The sequence below is a fragment of the Sturnira hondurensis genome, unplaced genomic scaffold, assembly GCF_014824575.4.
Source record: "Sturnira hondurensis isolate 20B ecotype Veracruz unplaced genomic scaffold, ASM1482457v3 Scaffold0022566, whole genome shotgun sequence".
In the NCBI taxonomy this organism is placed as follows: Eukaryota; Metazoa; Chordata; class Mammalia; order Chiroptera; family Phyllostomidae; genus Sturnira; species Sturnira hondurensis.
In genome coordinates, this window is record NW_028095197.1 from 12,349,230 (window position 1) to 12,366,790 (window position 17,561).

At 44.5% G+C, this 17,561-nt stretch overlaps 1 protein-coding gene across 1 annotated transcript; it reads right to left on the reverse strand.

Moving 5' to 3' along the window:
* Positions 1 to 1,205: 1,205 nt before the first annotated feature.
* Positions 1,206 to 14,910, reverse strand: ALDOB (aldolase, fructose-bisphosphate B). The gene is made up of 9 exons (XM_037036007.1): positions 14,799 to 14,910; positions 10,001 to 10,122; positions 9,011 to 9,222; positions 7,935 to 7,989; positions 6,901 to 7,061; positions 5,926 to 6,009; positions 4,902 to 5,076; positions 4,299 to 4,498; positions 1,206 to 1,728 (listed from the first exon to the last, which is right to left on the reverse strand). The coding sequence occupies exons 2-9, from the start codon at positions 10,110 to 10,112 to the stop codon at positions 1,633 to 1,635; spliced, it is 1,095 nt and encodes a 364-aa protein (XP_036891902.1). The 5' UTR covers positions 10,113 to 10,122; positions 14,799 to 14,910; the 3' UTR covers positions 1,206 to 1,632.
* Between the last annotated feature and the right edge of the window lie 2,651 nt (positions 14,911 to 17,561).

Genomic DNA, 17,561 nt, shown 5'->3' on the forward strand with positions numbered 1-17,561 from the left:
AACTTAACTGCCCTAAGTTTGGTTTTATCATCTGTAAAGTGAAAGAAAACTTGGGCTAAAAGACCTGTAAAGCTCTAAGGTAGATCTGAGTTGCTGGTATGAATATAGTTGTCTTTACAAAGCAATACAGGTACATAGAAATATTCAAATGTTCTAGAGGCACATGATAAGTAAATTATTGTATATAATTTATAAATATATAACATATAGAGTACATACATAAATGATAACTTCTTCCTTGCACTTCAGTCCCAGGCCTTTCTCATCAGAAGGTGGCCCTTTGACTAGTTCTGCTTTAGCCCTCCACGTAAATATGCTTATGCCTCTATTTCTTAATTTATCAATTCTAAGCAAAATAATTTATCTTTGTACTCTTTGAGGCAAAGAATTTGGTTTGCTACCTTCCCTATATTTTGATTACAGGTATGAATATTTTAACGATTGATTTGTGTCTATTTCCTTCATTGCTTTAATAGGCCTAAAGTACTATTCCTTAATCTATGAATTTTAAGTAGTGTTATGACTCCCCACTGAGTGAACTAGTCTCCCCTTGCCTTCCTCCACTTCTTGTCCCCCTTCAATTTCCCACCTTCTATCAGTTAATCACTTTTTTCACCAAAATCATTACTTTTATATCACTCGAAGTTATGATGTTTAAATTCTCTCTTGTAACTATGGTTGTCTTGAATGCTTTTTCTATAGGTAAATTTTGAAAATGGAAAGCCAATAAAGCATAGCTATGTGAATACTTTTTCCTGCGAAATAGATAGCATGCTCGTTGGATGTGTAGAGGAAGGTATAGTCCTATGTCATCAGACCTGGGCCTCTGGAACAGGAACACTCAAAGCAACACAGTCTCATTGAGTTGCTCATTACACCCACATGTTTCTCAAAATCCTTTCACATGTTAGCTTGCTTCAAATTATAAATGGCTTTCATTTTTGGATAGATTGGTCATTCTCAAACTTGGCTGTACATTGGAATCATCAAGAAGATTTAAGAAGCCCTGGTACTTAGAGGATCTGACATTAAGAGTTTCAGATTTAATTGGGCTCACAGAGTGTGGATGAGGCATCTGCTTTTCTAAAATATTTCCAGGGGATTTCAAAGAGTAGCTAAAGTTGAAGACCCTGATCATAACGTCAGTCTCGTGTAGTAGAGTCAATGGTAATGAAAACAAATAAAAAGTAAAACCCAATACCGACTGAAGATTTGTATTGTATTTTATTTCTTTTTTGATTGCAGCTCCTTCATAACATACCACTCCTAAGGTTGTTTAATAAGTCACACTTCTCTGCCCTCAGCTTCTGAGATGTTTCACTTGGTAGTTGTTAATTGGATGGAGAGCTGATTTTGTTTTAAAGTCTGTTTTTAGGTGCACGCTTCGGGGCATGTGCAGCTGGAAGTGTGGCAGGAAAACCATCGCGTGAAATTTCATCAGATCTTTGATATTCAGACTTGTTTCAGTAAATGATTTTTTTCTTGTGTCTAGAAATTTAACGTGCATTGTGTTTCCAGTGGTTCAATCTAATTTCGTCTAATTTCCAGGGTCAGTCAAAAGGTTGTCGCTCCCTTTCAACCCACCTCCCAAGACACCTAGAAGAGCCGGAGCCAGCCACCCAGCCTCAGGTTCTAGTAGGTGTAGCAGGGTGTGTAGAGTGACTGGGTGGACGCAGCACTGGAAGAGCCCAGGGGAACGTACTTGCCTCGGGCTGCCTGGGAGTTAGCCTAAAAAATAAGAGTGACAGCGAAATAAGACCTAGTTAGAATGAACACGACCATGCACTTGACTCCCTCTGTTCCTCACCTGAGGAGCAGCGATACCTGCGTTTGAATATTGCTCTCCTCACATTGATTTTGCAGGAATCTTGCGGCTGATGCCATTCCCCCCGTTCTGTAATGTTATCTCCCTTTCCCCAGTCTTCTTAGCACTTCTTTGGCAAGATAGGTTTGTGTCTATTACTGGGAAAGTTTCTTTTTTAGTACCAACGGTATTGCAAGAACAGTACTAGAAATTAAAGTTAAGAAACTTCTTATTAGTATGGGGATAAAGGAATGAGGATTTCAGTCTAAACAGTGGGGAAGCCTGGAAGAGCTGTTGAAGTCCTCTGCTAAGACATTGACCAGGTGCTGTGGCCAAGCATCAGACAAGGTGCAGCGGAAGGTACACTCTAGCAACAACAGATAAATAAAATTAAATTATTTTTTCAAATTTCCTATTTTTTACTTGATCCCAAGAACATGTAGTTTTAAGTAGTTGTTTACCACAGTGTCATTTGATTCCCTGTGTAAATTCCAATGAAAGTAGAGCTCAGGATTACAAAACCTATAGCAATATTTGAATGGCACTCTCCGAGTCACTGTTGCTATTGCTTGCTCTCCCCAGGATCTATTTCTCCACCTACAGTGGTTTGCAGAGTGCGTCTCATGAACCGAAGCACTTGTGAGAAATGGAAACTCTCTTGCTCGGCCCAGACCATCAGAATGATAAACAGGTAATTTGGTGGCTGGGGCCCACCCAACTGCATTTTAGCAAACCCACCAGGTGGCTCAGGGGCACACTTGAGTTTGAGGACCACACCTTACATGATAAACTCGGCTTTCCTTCCTTTGTGTGGATGGCCCCTCTGGCCCTTATTTCCACAATCCCTCCATCGTATTACCTACATCTCCTCACTTCATCAGCACCAGCCACACCCCGCACTCTCCACCATCACCAGGTAGAGCACTACCTCTAAAGTCTCACACCTCTCTTATGCCCCAAAATGGTTTTTTAAACTTCGCTCGGGCTTTCCCTTCCTTTAGCATTTCATTGCCACACCTCTGGCGAACACTTAACTTCTCACTCTGCCTCCTCTGTGATCAGCACACTAAACAAGCCAATCACTCAGAGCTGGCACTCTCCTGTCTCCTTATTAAACTTTTCTCTCCGGCTTGGTCGGTTTAGGTTGACCCGAATCTTCCTGCATGCTTAAGGGAGCTGTCAGGAAAATTCAGGATCTAAGGGAAGGTACCGCATACTCATTCTCCTTTCAGCTGCACCTTGGCCTTCACCTCTGGTCTTCAGCGGAGGACGTCACAATGATTCCAAGCTGCTCCCCTGTGAAGACTCAACTCTCTATTCCCTTCTCACTCTCAACAGATGCCCTCAGCTGTAGTCAGCCATCAACTGCTACATCTCTTTACCTCAACAGATTTGATTTCAGCCTATTTTCTTCTTTTCTATCTCTCTCCTTCTTTCTAAGACCAACTCTGCCACCTGTGTAATATAATTTAACGTAATCCTGTTTCCTCCAAGTCCTTGTCCTCTCATTGGTCTCCACTCTCCTAATCTTCACTCTCTCCTATTTTTCTTTTCTAATGGGTAGAAATGATATCACCTTATGGGTTTGACTTGCATTTCCCTGGTAGTTAGTGATGTTGAGAATCGTTTGCCCATTTTTACCTGGGTTGTTTTTATTTTTGTTACCGAGATGGAAAGTTTCTTTATGTATCCTGGATAATAAAACCTTATCATCTGTTGAATTTATGAATATGTTCATTCATTTTGTGAGATGCCTTTTCACTCTCTTGATAGTGTGCTTTACATGTAAATATGCCAAGCCCTCTCCTACTTGGCTAAACTCTATGCTTCCTGAAGGCAGTGTCTGTCTGCTTTTTTTCACTCCAGTTTTTGGCTCATAATAGGTGTTCAGAAAGGGATGGTTACTAGCAGAATAAAATCCTTATCTATTCTCATTTCCCCTGGTAACCATTCCAGGTCTTTACCTGGCATACTTCTTGATGTGCATATTCTCTTCCCTCTCTCTTGAAGCTGATCTGTTGAAGGTCACTGATGCGCCCCTAAAGGCCCATTTCTGCCTTTTCTGAGCCTTTTTTCCCCTGAATCTCTCTGTAGTGTGTTATTACTGACCCCCTGAAATTAGTTTCTCTTTGTTCTCAGAATCCTTGGTCTATCCTATCATACTATTGCTGTTTGTTTGGGTGGCATCTCTTCTTTGTCTCCCCAAATGAAAGGTGTCCCTAGTTTAGTCCTTGTTTCTCTTATCTTCCCTCTGAAGTGTCTGTGTGGAAACTGTCCTTCAATCTCTGTCATCACCTATACACTCAGTGTGAGTAACTCAAAACTCTCTCAAGCCCTAACTTTCCCACTGAGCTCCAATGTCACATTTCCAAATACCCAGTAGACACTATCTGCCGATGACTTCGTGGCCTGAAGAAGGCAAAGCTTTTCTGCATGAGAGAGCCAGGCCCCAAGTGTCCGCTTGATCAGGGAGATAAAAGTACTAGCATCTTACCACAGCCCGCTTCACAAAGGCCTCCTGTGTTGCCTTCTTGTTTGCAGCCTTGCCACTCCAGGCGGCCAGTGCGCTGGCCTGCAGGGCCCGCCCGTAAGAGAAACTTAGTTTCCAAGGCTTTGGTAGAGGGCAGAGGTTGATAGCATTCAGGTTGAGGGTAGCATCCTCTTCACTCATGCCACCAGACAAAAAGCAGATGCCTAGAATGAGAAAAGCCATTCCACTCTACTGGTCCCAGCTTGTGGACCCTGCTTGAGAAAGCAAGCAATGAGCCTAAAGGGAATGTAATGTCACATCTTTGTTTCTGCTCCGTTTGCATGGGATTGGGTTGGAGATATTAGTCTGCCTTTGTTGAGGCTAAGGATATATAAGGACTTCAATAAATAAGGATGGCGGTGAAATGTTGAAGAAATCAATGGATGGTGTGCATTTGGACAGACTCAGAGTATATGGTATCGTTGAGTGTGAGGGCAAGTGCTGGCTGCCTGTGGGATAGCAGGGGTCTGCTTCACAGATAGAAGGCCGCTGGACCAACAGAAATGCTTGGGAAACTCTTCCAAAGGCTGAGCACTAAGACCACAGGTTGGAGACGGAAAGCCTTACCAGGAACAGCTGCAGGAACGGTGCGGTAGAGAGCCGTGACAGTGGCCATAGCCACCTGCTCTGGAGTATACTTCTTGGTGCAGGCATGCCCAGCAGTCACCATGTTGGGCTTCAGCAGGGTGCCCTCCAGGTAAACATTATGGTCATTCAGGGTCTTGTAGACAGTAGCCAGGACCTGAAGGGCAAAAGGTCCCAACAGATGAAGCCCAGAGCAAGCCTTAGAGGCACCTGACCTTGGCACTTCTACACTGCAGGGTTGCAGGACGAAGGAATTCTTGTGTGCAGCTTGGCCAAAGCTTCCCAACCAGCCCCTAGGCCTCATCGGGGCAAGGTATTGGGAACCACAGCCATGGAGCACAGCCAAGCTGGCCTGTCCCGGCCCTACTCTAACTGCTCACTGCATGGATTGTCGGCATTGCTCTGCTGCCCTTCACTCCTTCCTTCCCATTAGTCCCTTTGGTCAGTGGAGACTGTTTTGATTTGGGTAGTTGGGGACATCTAAACTAGGCCTCGTTCTCCTTCCCCATCAGTGCTAAGTGGACCTAAACACATACATTTTAGACACGGAAGTGCTGTCAGATCTCATTTAGTCCATTGAACTTTGCCAGTGAAGAAACTGAGGTCAGGTTATATTAGGACTCTCTTACTCTGTTACAGACACACTGTGGTTAATTTAGAAAGTCACAAGTAAACGTATTACTTTCTAATTAGAAAGTAATTTTTTCTTAGTTTACACATAATGGGACCGAGGTCCAAAAAGATAATGTGACTTATCCAAGTTCCCATAACTGGGAACAAGGACCCTCAAGTCTTGGTACTGCAAACCCTGTGCTTTTTCCATACAGAGTACACCATGTGCCAAGAAATGGAAGGTGTGATAACACCCCCTTCCCTTCTCCCTGCAACATAATGATGCCAACTGAAGAATATTCTGCATATAACAGCTGATAGAGGTTGAGTAACAGCTGTTACTTAAAAGCAAGGTTTTTCAACTAGAATTGGGAACTTTATATCCAAGACTTACCTTCTCAGTAACATACTGGCAGTGTTCCAGGTCATGGTCACCATCAGGAATTACCTCTGGTTCAACGATGGGTACCAGCCCATTCTAAAAAGGACAGAGGACAGGACAGAGAGAGTGAAGCCCTGCTCACTGGCATCCTTTACCTAAGAGATTATTTAGCAGTTGCAACTGGTATAAAATGAAGGCTTTATGGAGAAACACCATCTAAATGACGTAAAAGCAATGTCAAGAAATCTAATGGGATGTCTAGGAAGCAGGGCTTAACCAAAAAAGAACAATGAGGTTAAAAAAAAGGTTTTCTGGAAATGGGCTAAAGGAAATGCCAGCTCTTCATTTCTGTATCTTATTCTAGAAACTGTTCTCGCTGCCTCAAAAACTAGCTGTCATTCTTTTAGAGCAGTCGAGCTTAAATCACTAAGATGCTTCTCATGTGAGTTCAGTAGGGTACCCAAGAAGTATTCACAATTCTGATTGGGAATCTCCAGGTGCTCACAACCCGGGTTGCCTTAATACAGAACCCACACAACAAATCAGACTGAACTGTATTCCGGAGACATGCCAACATACGTTGGAAACTTTAGCATCGAGTCACCATCCTCTGTTAAATTACGTGGACTGGGTCAGAGCTATCACCCTCGGGCTAGGGATCGAGCTAGAGTCCTGTCTTGGCCATGTTGGAGCACAGACAGTCAAGGGCCATGGCCTCAAAAGCCAGGCCACTCTGAAGACTCAGCAAATAGCCCTTTGGCAGAAGGGCAGCCATTGATGGTACTCGTCTTTTGGGCTCCTTGCTGGCTTGGGCATCCAGACCCTCCTCTACCCTACTTGGCTACAGCAAAAGTAGTGAAAAATGCCATCAGGATACACTGGTGAGAGGAGGCGAGGGCTCCCGTGTGGGTATAATAAAATTAGAAGGATAAGCTCTAAAGATAGCTCTCATCTACTGTTTTGTATCCCAAGGGGAAGGCTGAGCACCTGCTGACAGATGCTGGCGTAGCGAGCCAGGGCATTGGCGTTCTCCTGGATGGCAAGAGTGGATGGACACTGTTTGTCAATCCTCAGCACAGCACGCCACTTCCCAAAGTCAACACCGTCTTTCTTATACTGAGCACAGCGCTGAGAAAGGCCATCGAGTCCTGCAAGTCACAAAAGGGAGAACGGCTCTTTGCACCCCTTCTCTGATCCATGAGGCCACAGATAAAATGATGGAGTTCTCCCTTGGCTTAGCTTTCAACCAGCAGAGCTTGAGAACCAAACACAACCAGGCAAATAACCATGGGTCCCAATACTGAGCCAAAAGACCTGGATTTAATAAATATGGTTTTGAAGCACATAATGGATAATACCATAAGAATAGAGGGAACTAATATATGTTTAGTACTTGCTATGTTCCAGGCATGATTCTAGGCATTTTGCATGCCTTTTCTCACTTAATTACCATAACAACCCTAATAGTTAACATTGTACTCATTTTACAGATGTGGAGGTCGAGGCTCTGAGAGGTGAAGCAAGTTTACCAAGTTTGCAGAGCAAGTGAGTGGCAGAGCTGGGATTCCAATTCTGCTTGGCTAACCCAGTGCTGGAGGTTACACTGGACAGTGAAGTACCTCACGAATTTATCTAAGTCGTGAGCGATGGAACTAGGACTCAAACCCGGACGTGTCTGATCTCCTAAGCTGAGACCTTACCCGCTGCTGGATTTCTCTCTAAAAATAGCATACCCCAGGTACAGAGTGCCTTCTCTGCACACGGGACTGTGGGTAAGTACCTTTGTGTATATTGTCTAATTTAATTCCCAAAACTATTCTGCAAAGCAGATATTGCTATTCCTAAGATGGACTCGGACATTTAAGTGACTAGCCCAGGGTCACACAGTTATTAACTAGAGGAGCTGGGATTAAAAATCAGGCGTATGTGGCCCTAAAACTGGAGGAAAGTCATATTTTCTCTTCCCTTACTTATTTCTAGCATGTTTGGGCATGACTCACATCAGTGGGCACCATCCTTACCTTGAATGGTGGTTTCTTTGTTTGTTCCTGCAAGAGGAGCACCTCCTTGGTCTAGCTGTGAATCAAATCATGAACAAGTAATTAGCAGGTGTCAGGTGTCCCAGTAAAACACAGCACAGCCCCTGGTGCTCACTAATAGTTCCCATCTTTCACAAACCAAGAAGAAGAATTAGAAAGATGATTAGTCACTCTGAGGGATACAACTCAATTCACAGCAGAAGGGAAGTTACGTGGAAGGAACAATGTAAGAAGGTTGAGGTCAACCCTAAGAGGATGAAAAGCACAGGCCTGGAGCCTGGGAGGGAAGAAGCAATCTCATAGCACCCCCGATGCGGAGATGCTTGCTGTACAAGAGCGGTTTCCTTTAAATCATCCATTCACTTATTTAAGAGACAGTATTAAGCACCTGCACATACCAGGCACTGTGCCATAGGAAACAAAGAGAATGAGGATGCAGCTGTAACTCTCAGCAGAGCCAAGACTAAGTTCATGAGCTGGAGAGATAGGCTGGGCTGCAGCTGGCTCCAAATTTTACCTTGCTGTGGGCAAATTATGTTACCTCTTGTAATTCCAGTTTCTCGCTTCATCTCTAAAGTAAGGGTAATAATTGAGTCTGCCTTCAGAGGTTGTGAGGAAGATTAAATGAGTCCCTGGAGTTGTAAGCACTCGTTGAATACTAATGTGCACTCTTGAGAAGTTCATGCAGTTTTGGAAGACTTAGTTAAAATGGAACAGTAAGTGCTTTAATAATAATAGCTACCATGCACTGAATAATAATTATGCAACGAGAATGGCTTTTAAAACTTATTTCACCCTTAGAAGAATCTTATGAGATGGGTGTTATTATTCCCATTTTAGAAATGAGGAAATTGAGACACAGATTTAGTACCTTGTAGAAAAGTTGTTGAAAGAAGAGAGCATGAGAAGAAGAGTCTAGAACAGGATCTGTTCTCAGGGGAATGTGTGATGGAAAGCAGCTAGATGACAAGAGATGTTCAGAGTGTTGGCCTTGCCCCAGCCCTTGGGTTGGGTGCTTGACTGGATGCAGCAGAGGTGAGGGGAGGGGAAGTACTCACCTTGATCCCCAGCACAATGCCCTTTTCCTTAAGGATGTTTCTGAACAGCTTTCCCTGGCTATCCTTCTGGTAGAGGGTCTCATGGAAGAGAATCACACCCCCGATGCTCTGGCTGATGGAGTTGTCCACGGTAAAGATGATTTCTCGGAACTGCCGTCGGTTCTCTTCTGTGTTCTCCACATTGATCCTCTGCAGGCGGTTTCCCATGGTGCCTACGGTGAAGGCGGAGTAAGGAACAAGCCCAGCTTTCCTGCATACCATCTCAGCGACCCTCACTAGGAAGGACAGCAAGACTCCCTTCCCTATTAAGGTCTTCAGAACCCCTGCCTCTTTTTTTTTTTTTTTTGTCTTCTCAGGAATCACCTTGGTTGCTGTCAGGATGCCATTCAGGAAGACTATGGGCTGGGCATGTCTGTGTCAGGGTGGAAGCCACCACTGGGTCCCAGTGGGTAAGTGTGGCCCTCATCCTCTCCCCAGCCCTCTTCTGGTTCAACCCTCAATCTGACTATTGACTTCTCCAGCTGCTGTGGTTTTATGGTGGTGCGCAGACCTGCCACAGGCCTGCCATAGGTCTGCCTTGTACTGTCTCGGGCTTTCTCAGACACAGGCCCTCCCCTGTACCAGATGTGGATACTTCCTTGCCCTCTGTGCTCTTCGTTGGCTGACTTTAACCTGACTTCTCATTCGCAGTAGAGGGCTATATATCTGACCGTCTGGTTACTGAGTTCCTGGTCTTGCTACAGCCTGGATTCAAATGACCTCTGGCTGGGGGCCTTCACATGGTAGACTTGAGCCTCTGTCCTGGGTTTTCAGAGACCTGCCAACTGGAATGACAGGACTCAAAAGGTCTATGATTACTAAGTGTTCCGCTCCCACTCCTGTGTGCATAAGCCTTGACTCCTCTGAGAGGAAAGGAATATGATGACCATGTTGCCTTTGCTGAGTGTAGAAGCCAAAGTATGTGTGCTGTATGATGTTTCTTGCACTCACCTACAGACTCATCGGCAGCCAGGATCCCCTTCCCATTGGCAACGATGCGCTGGGCAATTTCTGAGAGCTCCTTCTTCTGCTCTGGTGTGAGAGCTGGGAACTGGTGGGCCATGGTGACAGGTCTGGAAAGGAGTACATGAGAGTCCTGAACAGAACTGTGGGTGGCTCAGAGGGACTCATGACTAAGGCAGCTGGGGTATGCAGACAAGCCATGCAGGCCCCTCTGCCATTTCTGGCCCGTTTTCACAAGTGTATAAACAAATGAGGTCTGGGGGGTGTTTCCCCCTCAGCCTAAGTAATAACCATTAGCCATAATGAATGAAGGTGGGATGCTGAATGTTCTCACTGATCCTAAATAGAATATCTTCCAGGAGACCTTTGGGATCACTGATCCTGAGACTGAACCAGCTAATAGCGGCCCACTCAAATCTGACAAATAGATGGCACTGCAGCAGTTACTGTCTCTCTATTCTGTGGATTCCTGGCGCTGTCAGGTGCCCTGAATGGCTTGAGGCCAGGACAGTGGGGTCTCTGTGGCCATTCTTCACTTTGCTCCATTATCCTACAACCCACCAGACAATTCTCCAGGTGACCAGCTTGAGAGGAGAAGGCACCACTTGGCCTTGAAGTTAACCTCCCTTCAGCTTTGGAACCTACAGGGTGAGGGGCACACTTCCTTTTTTCCTGTATTCAAACACTGATGAGACCACTTGAGGCCAATAGGGAGGATTTTTCCTGAGTGTCCCTGGGCTGAATGTCCCCACAGGCTCCAAGGGTGCTGAAGTCACATGTTGGTCCCTGTTCCAGTAATTTTTAGCCTCACTGCTTTAGTGAGGGGGGACTCTGGCTCAAAGACTGCCCACCCAAACAACATCCTTAGCAGTCGTACCCTGAAGGGGCTTGTTGCCCCTGTTCAGCTGCCACTTTGGGCTAGTCCTGAAAATGCAAGCTCACAGGGCTCTTATATCTTAGAAAAAAGTGATTTTGCACAGGTTGAGCTATCAAAAAGGACAAATCACAGTAAAGATTATCTTGAGCAATTTCCTACCCAATTCTATGGCCTCTTCTCCCCCTCACACACTTACACACAGGATACATGCTTTGTGCCCACATTCTACTTTCCAGAAGCCCAAGGGCACTTCAGTTCTCATTTCACCCATTCAGCAAGGAGGTAAGCAGCCCAGGTAGTATCTCCATTAGTTAATGAGGAAGCTAAGGTTCAGAGACATTTCCTGACTTGCCCAAGGTCTCAGTGAGAGTGAAACAGAGCTTCCTACCCTGTCCTCTCTCCTAGCAAACTGACTTTTTCACATTTTCTGCATCCCTTTAAGGCAGGCTCTCAAAACCCTGTCCCTTGACATAAGAAGTTGATGGATGGCCTAATTCATGAGAAAGAATAATGGATACCAGTCTCACTGGTGCCGCACTTTCTTCAACAGTGGTTCTGGTCTTAACTGAAAAGAATGAGAGCACAGTGCAGACACTGGGATACCAGGACATGCTAGTGAGCAACAGTCTCTAGAGAGAATGATGTTCCGAGGCTCCTCCCATCCCAGCCACCTGATGTTTGCATACTAGTTTCAATACTGTGGTCAGGAATTAGTAGCTTTGGACCTTGCCTCTAGATCTTCATGCAGATAGAAGCCAACCTGAAGTCGGGGATATTCAGGCCAAAGTGAGAATTTTTCTCTCTCAGTTTAGGTGTTCGCACAGAGGAGTTGACATGTAGCAAATAGCAAAGATGTTTTCTTAAGGAAACTAAAGTATAATAAGAGAAGATGATCATTTGCTGCCAAGCATTCTGCTAATTGTTTTTGCATGCGCTATCTAACTTATTCCTCACAATAATCCCAGAAGGTAGCAGGAGTTTCCCCCTTCTATGTAATAGATAAGTAAAGACTACAAGAGAGTCTAATTATTTGTCCAAGCACAAATAGCTACTAAGGCATGAAGTTGGGGTGAGGGGCAGTGCTCCTCTCTTTCAAGGAAAGAGTGAGCTTAGTAAAAGGAATCAGCCTTGGATGACTCTAATGTGCTTGAGGACACCCACAGAATTCTTGGTGATGACACCCTCAGAGCACCCCAAATCCTTGGGCTGTGGACCATTATTCCCACACCACTGTCATCACCAATTCCTAAGCATCCGACGCATTCACATGGAGGTTTGCTGCTCCTGGGTTTAAAAACAAGCAGACCTGGGTTTAAGGGCCAGCTCTGCCTCTCCCCGGGCTGGGACCACGGAGAAATCATTAATTTCTGGCTCTTAGTTTATTATGGATTAAATGGCGGTAATATCTGCTCTTGTTGTCTCCTGGCTAAATGTATCAAATGTGACCTGTGAGCACTCTCCTACTCATCCTGTTTGCTCAAAATAAATTTGTCCAATTGCACGATAATCATGAAGGTGCTTTATAAAGCCTTATGAAAATGCAAGGTATTATTGTTACTTCTTTTTCAATTTTTTTTTTTACAAAAAATAATTACCTGGGGAACTCCCACATTTCTATTTACTCCCAAGCTTTTTTCTTCAGGCTGAGTGCGCTGACTCGAGCAGAAAAACAGAGAAAAGGTCAAATCCAACCAAATCTGTTTATGGGAAGTTAAACTTCTACAGAAGGATTAAAGGTCTGCACCACATCAGCACAAATGTTGTTTGTCCGTTAATCATAAAACAGGGTCAGGGACCAATGTTCACCGCGGGGAGACGGGAGGCCAGTGGGAGTGGGTAATGGTGGAGCATGACTTCTGAGCCCTGAAGCCTCTGCTCACTGAGGTCTCAAGTCAACATTTTTTAAAGTGTGATTGGAAGTTGTCTACGTTTTATTATTAAGTGAAAAAGGCGAGTTGCAGAGAAGTATGCAGTATATAATATCATTCTTTTTAAGTTTAAAAAGTGTTATATGCACATACTGTTTGTACGTCTATATAAGCAGAGAATGACTACCCTGGGGTTACCGCTGGGGAATAAGATCGGGTGAAGTGACTCTTACATTTGACTCTCTAAATTTTATTTTATTTCATTTTTGATAGAGGGAAAGGGAGGGAGAAAAAGAGGGAGAGAAACATCAGTGTGAGAGAGAAACATCTCATACACACCTCGCCTGAGGACCAAACCTGCAACCCTGGCATGTGCTCTGACCAGGAATCCAGCCAGGTGAACTTTTGCTTTGTGAGACAATGCCCAACCCACTGAGCCACACCATTCGATTTCTTAATAAACAAGTTCATATACTATTTACTTTATCATACATAATATACTAACAGGTAATATATGTACAGATCTGCAAGAAGGTTGTGAGTATGCACATATATGAATAGAAGGTAACCACAGAAAAACAGAGCTACAAGTGACCTCAGAGGGATCTCTACTCTGACCAACCCTGACAGCTTTAGAAATGAGGGAACAGAGGCCCAGGAAGAATCTGTTTGGTGCCTCTTCTACACTGTTTTGTTCTAGGATTACAAGTCACATCCTACTGGCTTGTGACCTGGAATTCTATTGCCAGTCCTTCTTCAGCAAAATAACAGATGGAACCCTGCACTGTGGTCCTTTCTGCCTTCCTAGAAGAGGTCCTATGAAAAGGTAATAATTTGCAAAATGTGAATATTCAATTTCTGGAGACATGTAAGGAAGTAGAGTCCATTTCCTTCTCCATGTGCAAGGCCTTGGATTTTCAAGAAGACAGACACAAAAGGCTAATTCATCGAAAGCCTGTGACCACCAGGCACCATGAGCAGCACTTTTATGTATGAATGCAGGAAGATGCCCACAGCCTTGCTTCCCATCCCGGTGCCACACTGACAAGTACAGTGAGATGCTCCCAGGCAGCAGGATCCCTGGTGCCTTTGAATGCATGTGCAGCAGCCCAGAAAGAGAGTGCTGCTCTTTCCTCTAAACTGGCAAGTGAGTCAAAGGAACTGCTCGCAACTGCACTCCATTCCCCGGCCCCACCCTCACCTCGGGTCCAGCCTGGGCCTCAGTCTCCCCCAGGTATACCCCTGGCTAAAGCAATGACGGCAGCTGGGCTTGAGCCCCTGCTGGGTCCCAACCAGCTCATGGAGCCCTAAGTAACTATTTAAAGTCAAGCTTATTTTAAAAGGCAGCACGTCTTCACAATATGCTGTTTTTCAGAGGGTGAAACAAATGCACCAAAATAGATCAGCAGCTTTTGACTCTAATTTAAGGTGCAGAGTCTTTGGGGTGTTTGGTGCCAGTAGGAAATGTTGTTATATAGAAAGTATCAGACAAGTGGAAGGTTGGAGAATTTATAATCAAATGACAACCCTGCTCAGGGACGTTTCCAAGCCTGTTCCACTTCCTCACCCGAGCAATGGGTGAAAGTCAAAGGTAACACATGTCAGTGTCCATTTCTGTGACAAGGAAACTTCAGTGCTACCACTAATTGGTGTGGGAAGAGAATGAAGAAAGTGACAGAAGGTGATAGATATGTAACTAAATCATCCAAATAAGCAGTGGCTATGAAAAGAGCAGAAATGAGCAGGAATCTTGAAAACTGAGTAGGACCTAACTAAGTGGGAGCACTCAGGTTGGTTTTCCCAGGCCAAGATTCCAAAGAGCCCTCAGATAGGTCACACTGGTGACTAGGAGCAAACTTGAGCAGTTTGCTGCCAGGACAGGTATGAGGAAAAAAAGCATTCCAGCAGATTATCACATTTTTCAGTCATCGTCAGTTTTTTTCTGAAAACGAAAGCAAACACACTTTTTCCTCTACAAGTGCTCATTAACCCCTTACTCTCTGGTGCAGTCCAAGTAGACAAAAGGAGTTCCTTTACTTACACTTCGGGATAGCAGCGTCCCCTTAGAGATCAGAAGCTGTGGGCGAGGCAGCAGCTGCCAAATAGGACGAATCTTTGGGAAGAGTCAGCTTTTATAGACTTCTCATCAAAGTTTGTTTTATGTGTGTGTGTGTGTGGTGAGGGTGGTTTTTTTTTTATTTTAACTTTTGCCCTCCCCTTTCCACGTTGGCCTGGTGGGGAGGTGTTTATCCAATACCTCTGATTGGCTCGTAAACAGCCAATCCTTCTGATCCTGCTCACATACTCACTGTATGCATAGAATGTTAGAGCTGCAAGGACTGGCCGGAGGCCACGTAGTTCTAACCCCAGACTCCTCATTTTGCTGGTTAGGAAATGGAGGCACAGAGGATTAGGCGAATTCACCTAAGACGTTCAGCTAATAAAGGACTGAGCTCTAGAGTCCACGAAGGGAAACAGGGAAGGATGTCAGCTTAGCTCCAGCACTTAAAAAATACATGACCTTGGCCAAGGTTGTCTCTATTCCTCTGACCCTTAATTTCAACCTCTGTAAAGTGGAATCCCGACTTCAGAAGGGTATTAAATAAGTTTGCAGAGCACCTGCACACAGTAGGCACTCAAAGGCCCTCCCTCCAAACCCCATCTCAGTGCCCCCCCGAAACGAGCTGGGCTCCCTGGTGTTTTTAATGCCAGAGCCCATTGCCTTTACTCTATTTCTCATTCATTCTCAATCTATACACTTTTGTCTTAAAGTTGGTAAAGACTAGAATAAAACTCAAAGTGATTGAGCTAAGCCATCATCTCCCCTAGCTATGGCACTCTCTCGGTATAGGTTCATTCCACAGGTTTCTCCTGAGCATTCAAGCAAAACCCAAACCAAGAGAAAGCAAATATTGTAAAAGTATTGCACGCTTCCTGTGTCAAGTAATGAATGAGGCAAATAAACATTATGGAGAAATCTAAAAATGATGAAGTGAGCACAATTACCAGGGAGTATAAATTCTCAGGAAGACACCCCCTTGGGACAACGCACCAAACGCAGAGGGTAGCAAAGTACTGACGGGTGTTGTGCATGACACTAGAATGTATGGGTGGGCAAGTGAAATGTCAATGAAATGGAGGAAAAAGTAGCACAGAACTAGGTTATCTACACAGAGTTGAGGCTCAGAAACCTCCTAAAAGAGGATAGTGTTAGACATTGAATGTGGCTATTAATGGAAATTAAAATATTTGAAACATAAAATTGAGGCTTATTTGTCTGGGGAAGTCATGGCCAAGGCCTGTCCTAACCCCTGGAGACATGGAAGTCAGCAGAGAGTCCATTAGCTTCTCTAGCTAGACCAGGTGGAGGGCTAGACCAGGTGAAGCTCCGTTTAGCACTCTTGATTCTTCTTGCCCCCCAAAGGCACACTCTCTGTTTTCTCCATCTCCACCTGGTGCTTAGTCAAGCACCTGGTGTTTGATTGATCAGGTCGAGCTGACCTGATCTGGGGAGTATTTTATCAGAATTTAGTTTTGTCAGAGAAGAATGGGAGGAAGTAGAGGTGGGTGGTGATGAAAGAAGGAGAGTGGGGTCAGTGACAGTTGGTGGGGTCAAGACTTGGGTGGTCAGAACAGTGAGTAGAATATTCCACCCACTGAGAGCTGCATGGTGAAGATAATTTCCCTTCTGCTGCTAGTACTAATTATTCTTGTTGTGACAATGACAACAATAACAATAATAATAACTAATTTTTATATTCTATGATACATCTAGTTCTTTTTATAGATATCTCCAATCCGAACCCTCTCTGAGATTACCCACTTTCTGGATAAGGAAACTCTGGTTCAGAGAAAGCAAGTGACTTGTCTGGAGTCCCAGGACAGGTGCACCGAGAGTCTGTGCCACTCTGTCAGAGGCCTAAAGCAGAGCTGTTTACATTTTAGTCACCAAAGACTGCATAGATTAGCAATTTCCCTCTCCCCCTCCCAGTACTTTACAACCTTGGACATTAAACCTTCACTAATCAGGGAAGAACAGGTTGTGTTGGTAGACCTAGGTGGCCCTGGTCCTGCTGGACATGGTTTCACGTGAACAGCGGACTGGACGAGCACTTCAGAGAGGTGAATGCACCCGCCCCAAGTGACGCTGCCAGGTGCTGTTCCCGTGGCATCAGCATTTGCTCGCTTGCTTCCAGGGGCTGATGTGTAAGTGAAACTCAAAGTTCAAGACAGCAAGGCCAAGGCTTACTGGCCAGAGAAACAGCAACTCCTCGACAACGCAGACTGTTTGCAGGTTGTTTTTTTTTTTAAGTCTCTTAACTCCATAAAATGTTCAAAATTGAGATATCATAGTACATGTAAAGACCATGAGACTTGGAAGCTGTGACATGTTGGGGAATCCTCCAACCTCTTTTGTCTTCAGTTTCGTCCTCTGTAAAATGGGCTAGTAAATGGGCACCATCAGAAACTGATTATGAAGCATGAATGAAATAACATATGAGTCGGGGCTTAATACACAGTAAGTTTTCGTTAAATAGCTGGATCTAAATGCATAATTCTGATTTACAAGCCTTCAATTGCAGGTTATTCTAATAGACAATAATAATAAGATATTATTCATAGTCATGGCTCTCAGTAACTCCAGTAACTGCCTCGTTGATTCTCATCTCCCTGCCTCTCTCTAGATACTTCTGATTTGACTCTGATAACTATATAAGTCAACCAAGAGGCCATAAGTTAAATGTATTTATGCCCAGTATGAGGTCTAAATCCACAAAGAAACTTGTACATGCAAGTAAATCTC

Coding starts and splice junctions, on each gene's coding strand:
- ALDOB (XM_037036007.1), bottom strand. CDS start 10,112: ATGGCCCACCAGTTCCCAGCTCTCACACCAGAGCAGAAGAAGGAGCTC. Junction 7,990..9,010: donor GCATTGTGCTGGGGATCAAG/GTGAGTACTTCC, acceptor TTTGATTCACAG/CTAGACCAAGGAGGTGCTCC. Junction 6,010..6,900: donor ACGCCAGCATCTGTCAGCAG/GTGCTCAGCCTT, acceptor TGTCCTTTTTAG/AATGGGCTGGTACCCATCGT.